This window comes from Theropithecus gelada, chromosome 11 (genome assembly GCF_003255815.1).
Source record: "Theropithecus gelada isolate Dixy chromosome 11, Tgel_1.0, whole genome shotgun sequence".
Taxonomy (NCBI): domain Eukaryota; kingdom Metazoa; phylum Chordata; class Mammalia; order Primates; family Cercopithecidae; genus Theropithecus; species Theropithecus gelada.
In genome coordinates, this window is record NC_037679.1 from 25,230,483 (window position 1) to 25,251,819 (window position 21,337).

A 21,337-nucleotide genomic window follows, 5' to 3' on the forward strand; every position below is an offset into this window, starting at 1 on the left:
TGGAAGAGACAGGGCTTGAAATGCATCTAGCAATGTATTTTATATTTTACTTGGTGGTGGGGCTGCTGACAATTGTTGCCTTTCTGAGTGTTCCAAAGAGTTCAAGGATTTCAATGTAACCCATTCATAAAATGTGCATACCCAGGCACGTGTCAGGGTATGGAGATCCGTGGCTGTGGGCATTTGTTAGAGAACTGTGGTTTCACAAGGGCTCGTCAGTGTATCCCTGCCTGTTCCAAAGCAAATCAGTCCCTTCCACAGTCATTGAACTCTTGGCCTTTCTGCTGAGCCTGCCAGCAAAGATGTTAATTAGTGCCAACTGTAACAGTGGATTTTCCCCTAGTGTTTGGTGGTGTGCACACCTGTTCTCTAGAAAATGGAACGAGACCAACTCAGTTCATTTGGGATACTGAACACCTGTCAGATGGTAATGACAGTCAGGCCCCAGCAGCCTCGGCCAGATGTGATTGGCTGACCTAGATTACCCTCCTGAATCTCTTTTAAATGAATCCTTCACTGTGCTCTAAACCTGGGCCTCTCTGAGTCTTGATCCCTCTGTGTGTAGGTCAGTGCTTTTAGGACTGAGCTGTCTGAAATCCCTGCCTCTTCTGCCTTTGTCGTATTAATTTTCTAAATCTGTGTAAGGGAGACAGCTTCTAGGAGGGAGAGATGAAGTTTTATTGTACAGCTCCGAAAATTGGCTCAGAAAAGGACATCTCAAAATCTGTGTTAAACAGTGGCCTTTTCCCTGAGTAATTCGGGGCTCTGTTTTTATTAGAGGAGTGAACAATGGAAGATGCTGTTACCTTTATTTTCTTTTCTGTATTTGGGCTTCAGAGTGATGAGTCACAGAATACTTTATCCTAAATCTTTGATATTATTATGTTTTTAACAGTATGAAATAACATGGAACAATGTACATACGGTGAGATTAAGTGGAAAAGACCAAATTAAAGTAACATATAGTATATAATTATAACTTTGTATAACTACAAATTCATGCATTAAAAAAATATTAAAAGTAAAACATACCAAAATATCAACAACATTTTATTTGGTTGGAGAAACTATAGCTTATTTTTCAATGGCTTATTTTTTTTACTTCTTTATGTTCTTTAGATTGTATTTAAAGAAGTATGTTCTAGTCTAACAATAACATAAAGTTTATTAGACAAAAATAACTTGGCATCAGACCTTACTATCTCAAGCCAAATAATTGGAAAAAGTTCCAAAAGACAGTCTCAAGTTACTAAATTAAATCCTTAAGTTATCAGTTCAATCATTCTGTGTAATTAATTTTATCAGTAAAGAAGCTGGATAATCTGTCATTTTTATGGTTTTAAAATAGTTTTTAAAATGAAAGCTGGAAAGTCATTATTCAGCAGCCTGGTGCCCAAAGTATGAATAACATCTTTTGTCTAAAGCAAAGTGAAATGGTACTCATGTCTTCAGCAGGGAGAAGGGAGGATGAGGATGAGGATGTGGATGTGGGAAGACCACCAGAAATCTGTGTTCAGGCCAGGTGCGGTGGCTCACACCTATAATCCCAGCACTTTGGGAGACCGAGGTAGGCAGATCACTTGAGGTCAGGAGTTTGAGACCAGCCTGGCCAACATGCTGAAACTCCATCTCTACTAAAAATACAAAAAAAAAAAAAAAAAAAAATTAACCAGGCATGGTGGCGAGCGCTTGTAGTCCCAGCTACTCTGGAGGCTGAGGCAGGAGAATTGCTTGAACCCAGGAGGTGGAGGTTGCAGTGAGCTAAAATTGCATCACTGCACTACAGCCTGGGTGACAGAGCGAGACTCTGTCTAAAACAAACAAACAAACAAAACAAAAAGAAGAAAAAGAAATCAGAGTTCAGACCCAGGGCTTGTCTGTCTTTCTGTGGCCAGAGAGCGGCCAAAAGTTTTCACACTTGCACATTCGGAGCCAACCAAGACAGTCTTAAGGTGACCTCTTGTTGCTGTCAATTCTTTGACATTACACCTGCCTATTTTTGTCCTGGGCTCTACACTCACGAGTCTAGGGCTGTTACAGGAGAATGTGACCCTGTTATAGACTCAACATTATGCTTAAGTAAACAACATCAGGTGATCTCCCTGTAAGTGTCAAATGATGTCGTTGGGGCTGTACAGTAGGAATTTTGGAGAAAGGAGGAGCACTGGAATTCAGAGCGGTCAAGTGAAAAGTTCATGGAGGAAGTGAATCTTATGGCTGTGGAGAGGATTCGGATAAAAATAAAGCAGGGGAGAGTGTTTTCAAGATGAGGGGAACAGAATGGAGAGAGGCCAAGACAGCAGAAAGCACAATTTGTCCTGACTGCATAGTAAGTACTAATACCTTACGGGTAGCGGATAGACTGCCATCAGATGAGGGAGCTCAATGAGACCAGAGACTTTTCACCTGACATCAACACCTGCTGAATAACTTGTTAGCAATCCTCCCAGCAAGCCTGAGTTCAGGTGTTACAGTTATTATCTCCATTTGATAGAGGAGAAAGCTGAGGCTTACAGAGATTAGTGACTGGCCTCTGTCTCATGGCTGTGGAAGGAAAAAGGGAGGTTGCATTCCATGTTTGTGTGAGTCCAATCATCATACACTTTTTAAGGAATTAAAGGTCTGGGATTACTGGAAATATGTTGGTGTCATCGGCAGAGACAGGGCAATTGGGAAGGAGAGGAGAGCATAATTAGTGTGCAGAAATTTGGAAATGCTGACATTGGACTCCTGGGGAAATTGGCAGTAGCAACAGGCATTGAAGGGGACATCGGGCCTGGAAAGCAGTGAGAGTAGATAGCTTTCTAAGGAAGAAGCTATCAAAGACACAGCTCAGAAACACCCACAGGAGAAGCAATACCCATGTTTCCAAGGTGCTTTCAACAAGTCTGGGGGTTTATTTAGCTAAAAAAATGTCTCAGTAATTTGAACTCTTCAAAGAGAATGTTATAAAAACAAAATCTGCTTCCAGGTGGTGGAATTTGAGAAGGAAAGGATTTAAAGAAAAGAATCTTGAAAAGTTGCAGCCTGTATTCTTGGCAAAGACCCTCACATTTTTATTGGAGAAACGAAGAGGTTTTTGACTTACAGGATCACTTAAAAGCATCTGAAAGCAGTAAACTTCCTTGTTATTTCCCTCCTATCCCTTAGTGAGCTTAATTGTTTTCACATTTATGAACTATTTTAAATGGAAATGCATTTTATCCTCAGCATTTTCCATCCCAGACATTTCATTCCTGCTAATGTTTCCAAAGCAAAGAGATAATCTTGGTGAACATTTCTAATGTTTCCTATAAAATCATGTTCTTTAATCAGTATTGCCATTTGTCTCTTGCCAAGTGAAACAGTCTTTCATACAAGGGAAGTGGTCTAGGAAAGAAAGGAAGGAAGAAGCTATTTGCCTCTAAATGGACTTTTTTTTTTTTAATGGAAATTGATCAGAGATGTAAGGTCAGAGTGAGTGAGTGCATGGATAATTTCCTTTCAGAAAGACTAGAAAAACTGAGTGGTTGGGAAGAGGGCATAGGGGGCCACAGGTTGGCCCTTCCCTGCGACCAGGACACCCTTGCCTGAAGACCCAGGCTCCTCCTGCCTTTATCCCTAGACGGGAAAGTTAGAGCCTAGCTCATTGTTTAACAGGCATGTCGAAGCCTACAGGGAATCCAAAGTCTCTTTCTTTGTTTGACTGATAGATTCTTTAATCAGTCTCCTCCCTCTCCCTCTTAACCCCCTCAAAAAGCCTATTTTTATCTTTCAGAAAAATTTTAGATATATACAATTCTTTTTCCTCAGATTTTCCTATTTTCCCCTAGTGCCTCCCTTCTTCTAAAATATCCAAATTTGATTTTTTCTAAGGGGTGGCAAAACAATTAAGTATGACATAAATTAAAATTTCCCCTATTAATTCTATTTGCCACCACTCTAAGCCCCAACATTCATTTACTTATACACATAGATACATACACGTATGCACAGTACTTGCCAGTTTTTTCTGTCTCTCCATTGTCTTAAAATGTCTGGAAATATGACTTTAGTTATGTTGGCCCAGAACTTCTCTGGAACTATTTGAAACTCAGCCAGTTTATTGACATTAGCTAACTGAAGGGTCCTCAGATCTCCAGGGACATCCTACAACCCCCTGTATTTTTGTTCCTTGAGTTGCTGTCTTTGGACTTCTTCTAGAGACATGCAACCAAGCCTTTTGGGATTTTAAGGTAAGGTAATGGACGTAGGATGGACAATAGCCAGCCTATATCCTTTAAAGCATACTTTGAGCCCTCTGTGAGTGTCACTGTCCTTACGTTTTCTCATTTAACACTGTCCTTACGTTTTCTCATTTAATACCAACAAAGCAAAAACAAGCTTGAATACTGTGTCTCTCAGACCTGCCTAGGTTCAATGGGGATGAAAGAGAAAGCTCCGCAGTCCCACGGGAATAAAGGGTTTCAGTTTTGTAGCATTCCAGGCAAGATGCAGTGTACACTTAAGTTGGGGTGGGGTGCACAACTTTTTAGTAGCCTGCAGGTTCTAGGAGAAACTGAGTCTTGCCTCATCTAGTTAGGGGAGGCAGGGCATTTGGTGAGGGGTGTCTAGGTGTTGCAACAGCCATAATACAGATAGCACATGTGTGCTATTGCCTCAGGCTGTCCCAGAGGGGCCATTGGGTCCTCTTTATATCTGGAGCCAATCTGTGGCTCCCTGCCCCCTCTTCCCTAGATCCTTCTTTGGAGTCCTGGTCTTTCCTGAGAGTTTCCAGGCACCCAGGAGCTGGACTGCTGGGCCCATACATATACACACACACACACTATATACTATGTATATGTATATATATTATATCGGTATATATATTATATGTGTGTGTGTGTATATATATATATATATCTTTAAAAACCAATCATGCTCTTTCATGCCAAATATGATATTTGCACTTGAATTCAAATCCTGCCTTATAATTTAGGTGGAGCATCTTGTCTTATGTTTAAGGTCCAAGGGATTGAACTTAATTAGGAGATAAACTAGTGAGCAAAGAAAGCAATTCTCATTACAAAGTAGCATTTGTTTGGGGAATTCAGGTCCCCCAAAACTTGTCCTAGAGACCCCTACTAATAGAGAAATTAAGTAACATCCTAGAGTCAGGTTACAAACTCATCATCTGTATAGGATTCTCCATACTTCCTCAGTGTACAACCAATGATCATTCTGTTAAAGGAATTATCTGGAGAGGGGATGGCATCTCTGTTAAGGTAAATAGCCTTGTGATAAAGAGTAGAAAAAATAAGATTGTAGAAACATGAAATTGAGGATATGGACCATGGATATGGGTCAAAGGTATCTTTTATGTATCTCTTTCGTGGCCACAGTTGCTTGCAGGCTGCCCTTTTGCATGATATTGCCATGATTCTAATTATTTTAGGTTCTTAATTTTGTTAGTTTATTTTCACCCACAGGATAAACTTATTCAGCTGATCTGCATGGAAGCCGAAGGCACTTTGTGTTTGAACAGTCTATTTAAGGTTGAAGCAGGGGAAAAGAATTAAGGTAGAAATTGATTGTTGAAGGGCCTTTTGCAATTTCCGCTTTCCTAAAACAGAACATCCTTCTTCCTCAGCTACTGCTAACCTTTATTTAGAATAGAATAAATCACTGGACTAAAAATTTATGTTATACACTAAAGTCAGCTGGAAAACGACTTATCTTTTCACGGATTGTCATTATTCAAACTGTAAATTCAGTACACTAGAATAATTTCACATCTTGCTGATGGCCTTTCACTGACTCAAAGTCCTCTCTGGGTTTTATGATGTAAGCATTGTTTGTGGTTACTCAACTCCCTTCTGCCCAACTTTCACAGAAGCTGACTCACCATTTGCTGAAAGCATCCCACCAGCTTTGCTATTGGTCAAATAAGTGAATTAGATTGAAGGTTTTGTTGTTATTATTGTGTCTTCTTTCTCCCTTTTTGTACTTTAAAAAAGATTCAGGGGTTTTTTTTTTTTTTTTTTTTTTTTTTTTTGGTGTTTCAAAAATTCAGCTTTTGCATTCTCATGATTCTGGCATTGTCAATTATAATTCTATGCCTTTTTTAGAACTGTGGTAGAGGAAGATGTTTAGGTGTTTGACACTGCATATCTGCCATTCAGAACATTCCTGCCCTCCCCCTGTGCTGAAATGAAATGGAGCGCGCAGAAGTGACTCCAAAGTTGAAGGGCAGAAGGAGGGGTCCTGGCAATGAAGGCTGGAGAACCTTTTATTCCCACCTTGCCTCCTGGCCCACTGGCAAACTCCTGCATTCAAATGTCCCCAGCACTCTGAAACCCTCAGGGCATCTCCAGGAGCCTCAGACTTGATCTGATCCGTTGAAGAGTCAACCTAGGGAAGAAGGGATTATGAACTGACAGTCTCCTTATCTAGAGCTGGACAGAAGTCAGATCTGATTGTAGTCTGTTCCTCATCTGAGGTATGTCAGGCTAGTCAACAGTTCTCCAAGTGAGAAAGTAAAAGAGTGGGTGAGGAGTGACAGATGGGGGTGTGTGAGGCCCAGGCTGGCTTTAGCAGCTACTGGGTTCTCTAGGGAGAAGGGAGAAGGCAAGGAGAGAAATGACAACTGTGCTCATTGATATGAGCCTTGGGAACCAGGCCTCTCTGACTTTCCTTCCATAACTGCTGAGAGCACACAGCTGATAAGAGGCCCTAGAGCTCAGAAGGTGAGCGCTTTGGATTTTACAATTCCCTTGCCACCCTTAGCAGAAGGAGGAGTGAAGTAAAGTTTAAAATGTGTCTCTTTATCCTTAAAAGACCACGGGGTCTGGGCGCGGTGGCTCACGCCTGTAATCCCAGCACTTTGGGAGGCGGAGGCGGGTGGATCACCTGAAGTCAGAAATTCAAGACCAGCCTGGTCAACATGGTGAAATTCCGTCTCTACTAAATTACCCGGGTATAGTGGCAGGCGCCTCTAATCCCAGCTACTCGGGAGGCTGAGGCAGGAGAATCACTTGAACCTGGGAGGCAGAGATTGCAGTGAGCTGTGATCGCACCAATGTGCTCCAGCCTGGGGGACAAGAGCGAAACTTTGTCTCAAAAAAAAAAAAAAAGACCACTGGAAGTCCCTTTGTTTTTTCTATTGTCAACTCAGCCCTAAACAAAGTCTGGACTAGAATCTTTGAGGCCTTAGCTTCATACATTGAACTGTTTCCCCCAAACTGTCTAAATAGAAGTAGGACTCTGAGTCCTCTGAACAGTAAGAACACCTGCAGTTCAGACCTATGGAACTGGGGTCTGCCCATTAACCTACCTGTATAAGGATAGCAAAGACTTCTGGAGCTTTTGTAAGATTCAAAATTTGTTCAGAATTAAGAACTTCTTGATATCCCGTGGCTGTTGCTATAGCACCTTTAGTAACAGCCTGTCGTACTACAAATATACCTGTGGGCATTTTGGATGGGCAGGTCTACTATTAGATGCTTTGGTTTCAGGGGATAAAGAGCAAGCTCTGAAGAGCCCTAAGTAAAGCCGGGAAGTGCATGACTTTCTGTTGGCTGCCCCACCTCCTTCTCAATATCCATCTGTTCTCTTAGAATTGATTGCTAATCTTCCTCCTAGCTGCCATTTTTTGAGCATTACCAAGTGCTGCGGAGGACGCTATGCATTTCGTTTTCCCCCGCCAGAGTTCTGTTCTCATCATTTCATATGAGAGGAGAGAGGGCACTGAGGCTTACATGGTGAAGGAAACTGTAGGTGGTCACGGAGCCAGGGAAAGGCAGAACTCCTGACTGTATGCAGTGGGAAATGGATCTCTCTCTTGGCTTTGCTTTCCTGTTCCTGCTTTGACAGCCCTTTGAAGGTAAAAGTAAGCCAGTGCCTACCCTCAGCCAAAATGTCAGATGATTCTTAAGGTTTTAATGTGACAACTGCTTAACTTGACTATAAGCACTTTGCCTTTGTCTCTGTAAACATTTGTAGTTTAAATAAAACTCAAAGACTGTAAAACCATAGAGATGAAACCATGGGATAGGGCTGCCATGAGGGCAGGGACTACCAAAGAGTCCTCAAATCATTCCAAGTTAGTGGCTCTGTGCTCATAAGCCAAGCATTTCACAGCACAGCTCTTGCACATAACAGACACATAACCAGCTGATTAAAACTCAGTTCACATTCTCTGTAAGTGTAAGAAAAGCACAAGGAAAGCTGTTTTGGTTAACTTCAGTTTCTCTGAGAAAGCATCAGCTTTATACAGCAACTTCACATATGTATCTTTAAGTTTGAAATGCCCACTGTTCCTCGGTCAGCTTTTTGTTCTAGGTTGCAGATAACACTTGGATTTACACATTAAGAAAAATGAAAGAATGTTCTGTAGTTCATGGAGGTTTGTTTGGCTTTATTTTACAGTGTTGTGAATTAACCAGATGTGAAGAAGGTGAGTTTAGTATGTTTGTTTACACTGAAGTGCCCTTATGATATTTTGTCTTGTTTGTCCCTGATCGCAATTTTAGTGCAAACATCCTTTTGGATGATCAGTTTCAACCCAAACTAACTGATTTTGCCATGGCACACTTCCGGTCCCACATAGAACATCAGAGTTGTACCATAAATATGACCAGCAGCAGCAGTAAACATCTGTGGTACATGCCAGAAGAGTACATCAGACAGGGGAAACTTTCCATTAAAACAGACGTCTACAGCTTTGGAATTGTGAGTACCAACTGCCAGTTAACAAAGGAGGAGAGTTTATTGCCAAGAATGTTCTAGATTCTAAGAATTTTTCAAAGAGTTTTAACGTTTGACTCATTGATTTTCTGTTAGCCCGTCTTATATATTAATGTTTTGTAATCAAGCAATTAATAAAATATAAAGTCATTAATTAGAATGAACTGTATTCATAGTCATGGTCAATAGTTGCAACAAATTGTGTGTATATGTTTAAGATAGCTGACTTTCTATATATCCCTTGTAGGTCATAATGGAAGTTCTGACAGGATGTAGAGTAGTGTTAGATGATCCAAAACATATCCAGCTGGTAAGAATTGTTTTCATCCTGGCACCTATCTCTTGGTCATTTTCTGATCAAGTTCTCTGTGATAAAATTGTCTCCCTCTCTTCCAAGCGGGATCTCCTTATAGAATTGATGGAGAAGAGAGGCCTGGATTCATGTCTCTCATTTCTAGATAAGAAGGTGCCTCCCTGCCCTCGGAATTTCTCCATCAAGCTCTTCTGTTTGGCAGGCCAGTGTGCTGCAACGCGGGCAAAGTTAAGACCATCAATGGATGAAGTGAGTATATACATGGTTTTATTCAAAACTGAGTCCACAGAACCATGGAAAATCTAAACTAGATAAATTGTGTATCTAAGTGAATTATTTGTTAATGAGACAAATCCAGCCTCCAACAGAGAATTCCAGCATAGTAGTTAGTGTTTCCAGGTCAAAAAGCCACATCATTTGGTACTCTGGTAGAGGTCATTTCTAGGTGGAACCAAGACCCCACAAAAAATTTAATGTAAAGACATAAATGAGCAGTTTTCAGGGAATATTTTATTCACTTTTTTTTTTTTTTTTTTTTTGAGACAGAGTCTCACTCTGTTGCCCAGGCTGGAGTGCAGTGGCGCAATCTCGGCTCACTGCAACCTCCACCTCCCTAGTTCAAGTGATTCTACTGCCTCAGCCTCTCAACTAGCTGGGATTATAGGCACAAGCCACCACGCCTGGCTAATTTTTGTATTTTTAGTAGAGCCAGGGTTTCACATGTTGGCCAGGCTGGTCTCGAACTCCTGATCTCAAGTGATCCACCCTCCTCGGCGTCCTAAAGTGTTTAATCTTCATTAAGAGATCTGGCTCATTATAAATGCAGCATATATTTTCCTTATCCATTTTTAAAAAGTTATTAATCTATCCATAGACTTAATCACCCATTCACTTATTTATTTGCACAAATAAACAAATAATTGTTTATTTGTTTCACCAACATGGGGAAATCACCATCTCTACTAAAAACACAAAAATTAGCTGGGCATGGTGGCACGTGCCTGTAATACCAGCTACTTGGGAGGCTAAGGCAGGAGGATTGCCTGAACCTGGGAGGTCGCAGTTGCAGTGAGCCGAGATTATGCCACTGCACTGCAGCCTGGGCAACAGAGTGAGACTCCGTCTCAAAACAAAACAAAACAAAACAAAAACCCAACAACAACAACAAAACAAACTGGCATTTAAGAATTACAGGTTTATTTCCTCATTCCCTTCCAATCCTCCACATATTATGGTTGAAGTAAAAAATGTAGAGACTTGCCCAAGTTCACAAATCTAGTTGGTGGCAAATCTGAGGCTTAAGTCAGGTCTCTTGGCATTTACTTTAGTGTGGTTTCTTTTATACCTTGTTTTAAGTCACTTAATTTACTCCTCAAAATAAAGGGGTTTAGCTAATTTTTAAGATCCCTTCTAATTCAAAATTCTATAGTTGAACTAATTTCATGAAAATGAAACAATATTCTTTATAGGTAGAGAGATAAAGGGTAAAAGGAAAGATTATTCAAACTTAGTTTAATGTCTGTTTGCTTCTTTGTTAATTAGGTTCTAAATACTCTTGAAAGTACTCAAGCCAGCTTGTATTTTGCTGAAGATCCTCCCACGTCACTGAAGTCCTTCAGGTGTCCTTCTCCTCTATTCCTGGAGAATGTACCAAGTATTCCAGTGGAAGATGATGAAAGCCAGAATAACCATTTACTGCCTTCTGATGAAGGCTTGAGGATAGACAGAATGACTCAGAAAACTCCTTTTGAATGCAGCCAGTCTGAGGTTATGTTTCTGAGCTTGGACAAAAAGCCAGAGAGCAAGAGAAATGAGGAAGCTTGCAACATGCCCAGTTCTTCTCGTGAAGAAAGTTGGTTCCCAAAGTTTATAGTTCCATCCCAGGACTTAAGGCCCTATAAGGTAAACATGGATCCTTCTTCAGAAGCTCCAGGCCATTCTTGCAGGAGCAGGCCAGTGGAGAGCAGCTGTTCCTCCAAATTTTCCTGGGACGAATATGAACAACACGAAAAAGAATAAATTCCTCCAGAAGATAAAGAAAAGAGCAAGTATTGCCTAGGCACCTGAGTATAGGTATGACCTTGGGAAGACATTGGCTCCATAAGCAATGCCAAGATAATGATCAATAGTGAGTTTGGGTGATGCAGATAAACAATCTGGACAATTCCATTCCTTTTTTCCCAAACCCTCAGAGTGCCTTAAAAATTTTTTTTATCAGGATAATTGTCTCATAACCAAATCCACGCTCAATTAGAGCCATTCAAGATTCCTTAAGATCATGGGTTCTGACTTCAGCCAAACAAAACAATCAAAACTTACCAAAAAGGGACTGGATTCTAATGTCTTCTCTATTATCCTCAGTGTGAGTCCCCAGAGCCTCCATCTGCCGAGAACATTCAGTTGGATTCCATCGTTTGGTTTAGCTTGCTTGCAAGGGTTGTAGGAAATATCTGATTTGTAAATGTTAATAGATACCTTTGGAAAGAATCACCTTGTTATTCTGATTGACCCCTCTTGTTTTGCGGTTAATCCCTGACTAGCCTGCTTGTCTGAAAATGAGCCAGGTTCACCCTTGGCTATGGCATGCTCTGTGTTGAAAGGGGATTTCTTCCCAAGATCTATCCTAAACTCTTAGGACAATTTATCCTGTATTGACTAATATTACAGCTTTTTGAAAACATACTTAGTGACCTATTATATCCTAAGGAGACTATATGAAATGTCCATCAGGTAATTTTTATTCCTGAGAAAATGGCTGATCAAGGGCCTAGGTCAGCTTTTGGTTTAATCTACACCTTCCAACTCTGGGCCTTCACTCCTGCTGTTTCTTGGATCTCCCTCTTTTGAAATCCTACCAATCATCAGAGCTCTACAAAACTGCCATCCTCCTGAAAGCTTCCCTAATCTCTACAACCAGAAGTACTCCCTTTATCAGTATTGCCATAGCAATTTCTTTGTATTTTTATTTTATACTTATCACTTTTTGAATTATATCAAAGCTGCTTGTCTCGTCTCTTTTACTAGGTTGTAAACTCCCTGTATTAGTTTTCTATTGTTTTTGTAACACATTACCACAAATTTAGTGATCTAAAGTAACATAAATTAATTATTTTGCAGTTCTGGAGGTCAGAATTCCTTAGCATTCCTTCTGGAGGCTGTCGGAGAGAACTCACTGCCTTTCCTTTTCCAGCTTCTAGAGGCCACCTGCCTTCTTTGGCTCATGGTCTCTTCCTCCATCTTCAAAGCCAGCAATGTGACATTTCAGATCTCCCTCTCTCTCTGTCTCACTGCATCTTCACTAACCTCTTCCTCTCATCCTGGCCCTTCTGCCTGTCTTTTGTAAAGACCTTTGTGATTTCACTGGGCCCACTCATAAGCCAGGAAAATCTCTGTGTCTCAGATCCTTAATTTAATTACACCTGCAAAGTCCGTTTTCTCATGTAAAGTAACATATTCACAGGTTTCTGGAATTGGGACATGGACAGCTTTGGGGGACCATTACTCTGTCTGTCATACTCCCTGAGTATGTAAGGGCCATCTCTTCAGAACCTAACATGTCATCCTACACAGAGCAGGTGTTTCCTTATAAATTAAGTTGAATTAAATTACCCCGATGAACCCACATAGTCGATAATTCAGCTATAAGAAACATTGCTGAGTAAATAATGACTCTTTTTGATGATGGGTAGATACACTGAAGAAAACCATTTTCAGAGGATTTACTGAATCTTCCTCTCCAAGAAGCTTGTAACAGAAGGGTAAACCTCTAGTTTCTTGTCCAGCAGAGGAATAGGCTCATGTCTTTTGTTTTATTTTATTTTATTTTTTTGGCGAGTCAGTATAGTTGGGTTAATCGTACTCACATTAGATTCCATGTTGAAGAACAACTAATCAAAGAAGAAAATCATCAGGAATCAGGGTGAGATTAACAGACCAAGGTCAGAAACATGGAGTTACAATTCTCCAAAAAGGCACAAGGTGAGATTAAAAACACAGTGAGTCTTAGTCTGATTGACAGGCTTTATGCAGGCCCTGGGTAAGCAGTTGGGAGAGCCCATGCCCACCACTGCTCTGTGGGGTACCTGGCTGCCCAGAGCGCTCTGCTCTATCTGATCACCACACATGTGAAAGGGTTGGACTAAACTTCATATAACTTTTATTCCTGTGACCTGTCCTAGTTTGGCAACTCTCGATTACATATGTTAATGAAAGGAAGCAGCAAAAGTCTTTGACATTTGGTTTACATATTGCAAACCATTCTGAGGCCCATTTAGCTTATTTTAGAGATGTAATCTGAGATTATATTGGCTGAATTGGAAAAATTAGCCTGGAATCATTTGAAGTTGCCACTAATAATTCACAAAAAAAGATCATCAGGAATTGACTCTGTGTTAAACTGTTTTTCACTTAGAATATAGACTCCCACCAGTACATTCAATGAAGGGTCGTTAAGGAAGGTCTGATTAACACCAGGCCCATACAATTACTCAGCACATATAATCTGTTGGTATTATGTTGATTTGAACTTGCTTAGCCAACTTAAAGCAGGGTTTCTCAAACTGTAGTATGCATCAGAATGACTTAGAAAGTTGGTTAAAAACATGGATTGCTGGGTCTACCCAGCTTCTGATGCAATAGGTCTGAGGTTAGAAATTTTGCTTTCTAATAAGTTCCCAGGTGATACAGATGCCAATGATGTGAAGCCCACTCTTCGCATCAGTGAAAACCACTGCCTTAAAGTGCTCTTAAATTGTTACAGATTGGTAGATCTTACCTTTCCATCACTGGTATGTTTTTTGAGAAAAGGATCCTTTCTTTTCATTCTATTATATTCATCCTATTACCTAGAATGTTGGTTAGCACAGAGTGGGAGCTCTAGAAAGATTGTTGACCAATGATCTTATTGACTAGATCATCTTTCTAGAGTATGACTATTTTGGACACCTCAAAGATGAAGTCAGATAAGCTGGAAGTGACCTGATTAATGTTGTGGTAAGCAGATGCCACTGTGGCTGGGAAGTGCCAAATCTTCTGTTGAGTGATTCAGTCTTCCTGACTAGATTTGCCTTCTAGTGGGCTTATTAGTAAGCGTTAGTTGATATGAATTAAATGTTGCACCTTTCTATGGGTAGTAAGAGGATACCTTTATGGTTTCATGATGTGGAGACCAAGATACATAAGAAAGCAAGAGTGAGCCTCCAGGTGTTCCCTCTGATCAGTAAACATGAATTCATAATTTCACTTACTCTCATTTTTATAATGCACTGTGAGCAATCCTCCAGGCAGATCCTATTTACTAAGCTTCTTCAGGCTTTTGTCCCATTTTATAATGCCCAAACACATGGAGAAAACATTCTGTTGTTTTTGAAAATAGGTATGGGATTTCTGACATAATCAATTTTATTGACTTCTTGAGAGTTATAATGATCTGTGACTCGCTGCATAATATTGTAGTTTTATAGGGCGGCACATCACCCTGTGTAAAACAACTTTTATGACCTGAGGACTGATGAGTACAGGAAGTGAGGTTTATCATGAGTAGCATTTATTAAGCATCTGCTAGAATCAAAGCACTGCATTTGCTACTAGGGTACCAAATAAGACACAAACAGTTTAGTAAGGAAGATAGGGCATCTACCCAAGTCAACAGTTCAGTGACATCTGTTATTTGAACCACACATCAATGGAACTGAAAGTAATTGCTGAAACAGTGAGAAGAAGGAATAGATTACTATGCATTTTTGAGAAGGTGAAGAAGGCTTCTTGGGGAAGGTGTCTAAAAAGAGATAAGGAATTAAGAGAAATAGAAAAGAGCACTGATGAAGCATTCAGGATGGTTATTCAGGGAATTGGGGGTCCACAGCAGCTGTGCACAACCATCCCTGACACCATAAAAAATGGGGTAAGGGTAAAAGGAACTGGGTCTAGAGCTTTGCATGTTTTTTTCTGGTTAACCCTCAGAGTCACCCTGAAGATGTGAATCCCATCTTATAGGTGAGGACACTGAGTCAGGAAACTAACTTGCTGAAATCAAGTCCTCCCAGTCCTCCCATCAGGTCCTCCCAGATCTGGAGGAGCCAGGGTTTGAATTCACATTTGTCTGACTTCAAAATCCATGCTTTTTCTTGTGTTCCACATTGCACAATGGAGCCACTGCCAGTTCAAGCTCCTGCGAAGAGGGATGGATGTGAAAAGTCATTTGCTGATTTCACAGACTTTTAGTAGGTACCATGTCTCCTGCCTTTTTCACTATCCTACTCCTCTGCTACAACTTCTCTGCTACAGGCACCCACTCTGCAGTTACTTGATATAAGTTAAATGAATCCATCCATCCAAATGTCCTTTCACTGAATAAGTACTTATCAATGGCTTTCTTTGTATCAGGCACTATTCTAGGAGCTGGGGCTACAGTGCAGATGGAAACCAGCAAATCTCGCTGCCCTCATGGAGCTTACATGTGAGTGAATAAATCTCACAGAGTTCTCCTGTCATAAGTTCTGGCTCCTCTGCCAGCTCTTCCAAATAGGTTCAGAGAGGTTTTCTCCTTGTCCTGTTGTGTGACTGATAATCCCATGGTGGCCCTCACTTTGCTATTCATATGCACTAAGTAGTTTATAGTGTGCTTTGTGGTTGGCAATTGTGACAGATTCTATTCTTCTATTGGTATGTGGTTTCTTTGGGGCATTTGTTTGGATACTGATGGCATCTTCTAGGGAGTCTGAGGCACCTACACAAACCTCAGGTCACTATCACGTGATACTGGAGTTGCCTGTTAAATTATATTTCTTCTTCCACAAAACTGCAGCAAGGTCTACATCCTGCTCATTTTTGGATCCCTAATAGTTGGCACAGTACCTGGTGCATAATATGGTTCAACAAATATTTGTAAAATGAATGAATCAAATAGTCCTTCAAAGCATCTTCAAAAGCATTAATAAATCTGGATTGCACCTGAAGTTTATCTTTCTAGTATTCAGAATATAAGCAAATCCTTGCTTAAATTATTCCATTTTACCATTCTTGAATAAAACCTATTAATTTTAAATACTAATATCTGAGATATCTTTGAAAAGAAGATTAGTCATTGTATATGTTGCTTGTAAATTTTCTCTATTGTGGAAAATATTCCAAAACCATGTCTAAGCAATGATAAACCAGTGTTCTGGCAGGGAAAAAAATGATGTTTGTTGTGTTTTGTATCTGTCTTCCTGTTCCAAATCATTTATATATACTTAATGGTCTATGGAATTGACTTGCAAGTATTTTCCTGGGAGGTATTTTTATTCCAAAGACCTGTATTGCCTGCCAAACCTTCATTTAAGAAACTCATTATGGATGTCATCTGCATCATTGCAAACTGTTTCTGGTCATCTCTTTAAATAGCAAGATAATATTTACAGAGGTTTACAATATTAAATACAATACAATATCTTGAATATTACAGTATTCTCATAGACAAACATTAATTGGAATGGAGGTAAGGTGGTAGGAATTGCTTACTTGAGGAAATGCAGGCTCATTGTTGTGTCTAGCAGGTGCTAGGTGCATTCACACATCTCTTAAGCTTTAAACAACCTATTGAGCCGGTTTCCACTTCCTTGATCTATTAGATCAAAGAAAATGAGGCTTAAAGGAATTGGCTCTTGCCATAAGTCACACTACTGATGGAATGAGAATACAAACCAAAAACACTTTATTCAAGTCCAGGAAATATCTGCCTTGAAAAAGGGTAACTTAAAAATTCAAAGTATCCCCAATTTGAACATGAAAACAGTTAATAAAGATACGTGTGTTTTTATTTTATTATGATTTATCTTGTCCTCCCATATTGGCAAAGATTGAAGCAATTGAAAGAAATGGCATTCTTGTTCACTACTGGCAGGAGTGAAAATTGGTAGAACCTTTGTAGAAGGCAATTTGGCAACATACATCAAAAACCTAAATGTTGATACACTTTTACCAAGCAGTTTGTTTAGGAATTTATCCTAATGAATAAAAGTTGTCCAAGTCTTTAAACATGAGCCCGAACATATACTTCATGATGTTTATGATATTAAAACATTGGAAACAAGTGAAATATCCTTCAGTAGAAGATGGATTAAATAAATTCCATGCAGTTGTCATTTAAAAATATTTAGATGTATGTTTATTGTTAGGGATATATGTTCCCAAAATATTATTGGATCAAAAAGCAGACTACAGAATATACACTTAATATGAGCTCATTTATAACATTGAAAGTTTTAAGATAATACATGTTTCATAGAGAGATCTTTCACCAAATGTTAAGGATGGTTTTTTTCCGGGTGATGGTATTTGGATGATCTTTACATTCTTCAGACTCTTATGTATTTGAAACTTTTATAATGAACATATATCATTTTTATTAGAAAAGAATAAAGTTTTTGTAAAAAACAGTCATTTTCTACATTTTTACATTTACTTGGCTCTTTGCTTGGTTGTGCCCTTGGTGGCAACTAGCAACTAGTAATAATGCTTCTATTCCACTGCTCTTTATTATTTTTATCTTCCTACCTTAGTAACTGAAGCTACGAAATGGATTTGTCTGGTATCCTTTGAGTAACGAGTTTTGAGAGGGCATGTGACAAAGCAATGCAAGAGGCAAAAACCAGATAAGCTGAAATACAGAAAAGCAGAGTACAGATCACAGGACACAACTGAGAGTCTTTTGTAATTACATATTAGTTGATTTTGCTAAAATCTTTTTAAAATTACCCATAAGATTTATACTTACAAATCCCTATTTCAAGGAGTTATCTACAGTTAAATGAGAAGATCTTTGTGGAGATAAATTTTCCACCAGAAAGTATTCGTTCTCTAGACTTGTACTCCACTGTCCATTTTTAGTTTACATAAAATTTTTACCTTGCTGTAGTTTTAGTTGGAAATAAAACTTGCAGCAGTGCAGAGGAAATGTGACTGAATACGGTGTTTTTCTATAGCAGGTAGAGATGGAACCTGTATAACGATGCTAATGGGATTCACAATGCATTAATTATAAAGGGAAATAGCAAAGGATACTCCAGGGTAAAATAGCAACTCTAATGAGTTCTAGCTGGGAGGACTGTTTTGTGCACATAACTAAGTTACAAAAGTGTGTAAGTATGATTTAAAAACATACTTCCTAGGCAGATCCAGCTAAAAGATAAATGAGTGCTGGTTTTTAAGAGCATAAAAGAGGCACAATTTTTTTTTATGATACCAAATTAATGTTTCAATGCTACTTTGTGCTTTCTAGAAGGAAAATGCCAACTGATACAACTGTACCCTCACTGCAAAGAGTTCAGCAAAAGAGAATTTAGGAAATCTAATACATATAGTGTAAAATGGGATCATTTCTAAATAGCACATTACAGTGAGGTTACTCTAGTGATCTTCTTAATGTTCTTAATAACATTATTCACTAATTATAATTTCATGTCGTTCTAAATGTGTATAGGCTAATTACAGTGCAGTTGCTGGACCATTAAACACTGGGTCTTATGATATTACTTTTTCTTTTGATTATAACCCAGGATTTTATAAAAGACCTACAATGACTTCAGCCAAGAGTAAATATGAATATATGACCTTTTATTGTTTTTATTTTGTATGTCTTAGAGGAAAATTTAAGATTCTAGCATGCTTACATAGTCAAAAATGCATGTTTATATTAACTCACTGCTGGCAGCTCTAAGGCAATTACTTGAGACAGCAGGCAGAGCAATCTCTGACATTTTCATTATGCATTTGTCTAGCAGCTTGAAGAGGGGAAATAATTCATGTGATTATGAATAGCCTATCTTGGTCATTAAAATGTATTTCCCTAATAAAAAAATGATCACTGTATTTTACAAGACATATTCTGACATGTCCCCATCTTTCTTTCTATCTCATATCCTAGCATTATCATTCCTAATTTCAAAAGCAGCTGAACAAACCAAGTAGCATCACTGCCTCCTGTTTAAAAGGTCTCATCAATTACAGTGAAACTACACCTTCATTTCGCTTTAGTCTCTATTTCCAAGGACACACTCTAGACCCTATCACCACCTGCAACTGCTACCTATCAGGAATCATAATATTTTTCCATAAACAAAAATAGTATGTTTTGTGACCTCATGAAGATCCTATTATCTGATCTGTCAGTGTTCTCCAAAGAAACAGAGTCAGTAGGATATATGTAGATGGGTAAGAGGAGACTTATTATGGAAATTGGCTCCCATGATTATAGAGGCTAAGAAGTTTCACAATCTGCCATCTGCACACTGAAGAGTCAGGAAAGTCAGTGGGGTAATTCTGTCCAAGTCCAAAGGTCTGAGAAGGGGGTATTGGGGCACTGGTTTCAGAGTCCAGAGGCCTGAGATCAAGATCTCTGATGTCCAAGGGCAGGAGAAGATGGATGCTCCAGCTTAAGAGAGAAAGTGAATTCTCCCTTCCTCTGTCTTTTTGTTCTATCTGGGCCCTCAAGAGCTGGGGTGATGGCCACCTGCATGATGAGGGCTTCTTTACTCAGTGCACCAATTCAAATGCTAATTTCTTCCAGGGGTACCCTCATGGAAACACCCAGAAATGATGGTTTACCTACTACCCAAGTCAAGTTGATATATAAAATTAACCATCACAGTTGTTTAGGCTTCTTTCCCTGATGGCAGGCACCACACCTCCATTCCTGAAGGGTCTAAGTCCTTAGTGATCCTGCCTTTTTTGGAGTATTATGATTTTACATCAACATTCACTCCTGGATGCGGAACCATTAGCACCCAGAAGTCCCTGGATTCCAGACTTAAGCCTCCCTGCTCTCATTGTGTTCATGAATCTGATTTCCTCTTGATAACTGCAATCAATACCCAGGGCCATAGAATGACTTCTTTCTTTCTTGGTTCAGTGGCATGAAGAACACAAAATGACAGTGTCTCAACTCCCTGGTGCATAAGCCCTGTTGTGTCCACATGGAATCATTTCTCACTTGAGCTCCAAGACCTTTCAATTAGCAGAACTCAGAGTTGAAGAGATAGAAAGCCAAAAACAGAAAACAAAAACAAAACATGAGTGGGTACCTAGAAGTAAAAGTGAGAAGAGCCATTTCGACTTCACCCTTTGGTTGCCAGACCTCTGTGTTCTGGCTGTGAATGAAATAGCACCATGGATCAGTCTTTGATTTAAAGCCTGTGGTCATCCAGCCTCACAGAGTGTTGTCCTCCAGCTGACAGCATAGCTGAGCTCTCAGTAGGCCATTTCAAAGTTCTATAAAGCCAACTGCTTTATGAAGTACACAGTAAGACCAGCAGAATTCCACGAGTGCAAGCCCCACTGCCTTATTATTTTACTTTATAATTTAATTTTTTATTTTTTTCTGAGACAGGGTCTCACTCTGTCACCCAGGCTAGAGTGCAGTGATGTGATCTCAGCTCACTGCAACCTCTGCCTCCTTGGTTCAAGTGATCCTCCCGCCTTAGCCTCCTGGGTAGCTGGGACTACAGGCACATGCCACCATGCCCAGCTAATTTTTCATTTTTTCATTTTTTACTTTTTTGCAGAGACAGGAGTCTCACTCTTGCCCAGGCTGGTCTCAAACTCCTGGGCTCAAGCAATTCACCTGCTTTGGCCTCTCAAAATGCTGGGATTACAAGGGTGAGCCACCAAGCCCAGCTGCCTCACTTATTTTACTATAAAATGAGTTCTGCATCAGAACTGTGTTTAAAGAGATACTATAAACCTACCAACCAAGGTCCTGACAGAGGCCCTGTGGGCAGGAAAGGCAAATCCATATCCAGACTAAGCATCAAATCTGGTGAGGACAAATCACTGCTCCTTCCATGCTAGAAGGGCCCACTGCAGTCAACCTGTCACCAAATAACTAGTAGGCCAGTTTCCCTGAGGAATGATGCCAAGTTAAAGCTCAGCATTGACTTCTGCTGTTGGCAGTTCAGGCACTTGGCTGCAGTGATAACCACATCAGCTTCAATGCAGAGAAACCCACACATAACTTTCATTCCTGTTGCCATGGCCACATAATACCCCCTACACCAGACTTAATGCTTCTGGCACTGAATCTGGAACCAAGTTGTTTTGAAAAATATTGTCTTGTACGCCTTCGTATTTCTTACTGCTCTTGGGAAGGGTCTATGAACACAAAGCATTCGATAGGTATTACATTGCTGGCATAAAGGATGGAAAGAAAGGCAAGGGAAATTCCAAGTAGACTGTGGCAGAATGAAACAGCATAGCAACCACAGACGAGCATGTAAATGAGCCTGAACTGATGGAGAGCAGTTAGAAAATAGTACAGAATAATTTGAAGAAGTAAAATCTGGTATT

The 21,337-nt window shown here is 39.8% G+C and overlaps 1 protein-coding gene across 2 annotated transcripts in view; it reads left to right on the forward strand.

The window, feature by feature from the left end:
- The window catches only part of IRAK3 (interleukin 1 receptor associated kinase 3), a 53,156-nt gene extending 41,632 nt beyond the window's left edge, over positions 1–11,524 (forward strand). For both annotated transcript variants that reach the window (XM_025402639.1, XM_025402640.1), the window contains 4 exons: positions 8,490–8,688; positions 8,951–9,013; positions 9,101–9,265; positions 10,559–11,524. In XM_025402639.1, coding sequence (XP_025258424.1) covers positions 8,490–8,688; positions 8,951–9,013; positions 9,101–9,265; positions 10,559–11,035 — 904 coding nt within the window. In that variant the 3' untranslated portion in view covers positions 11,036–11,524. The remainder of the gene's footprint in view (positions 1–8,489; positions 8,689–8,950; positions 9,014–9,100; positions 9,266–10,558) is intronic.
- The last annotated feature ends 9,813 nt before the right edge of the window (positions 11,525–21,337 follow it).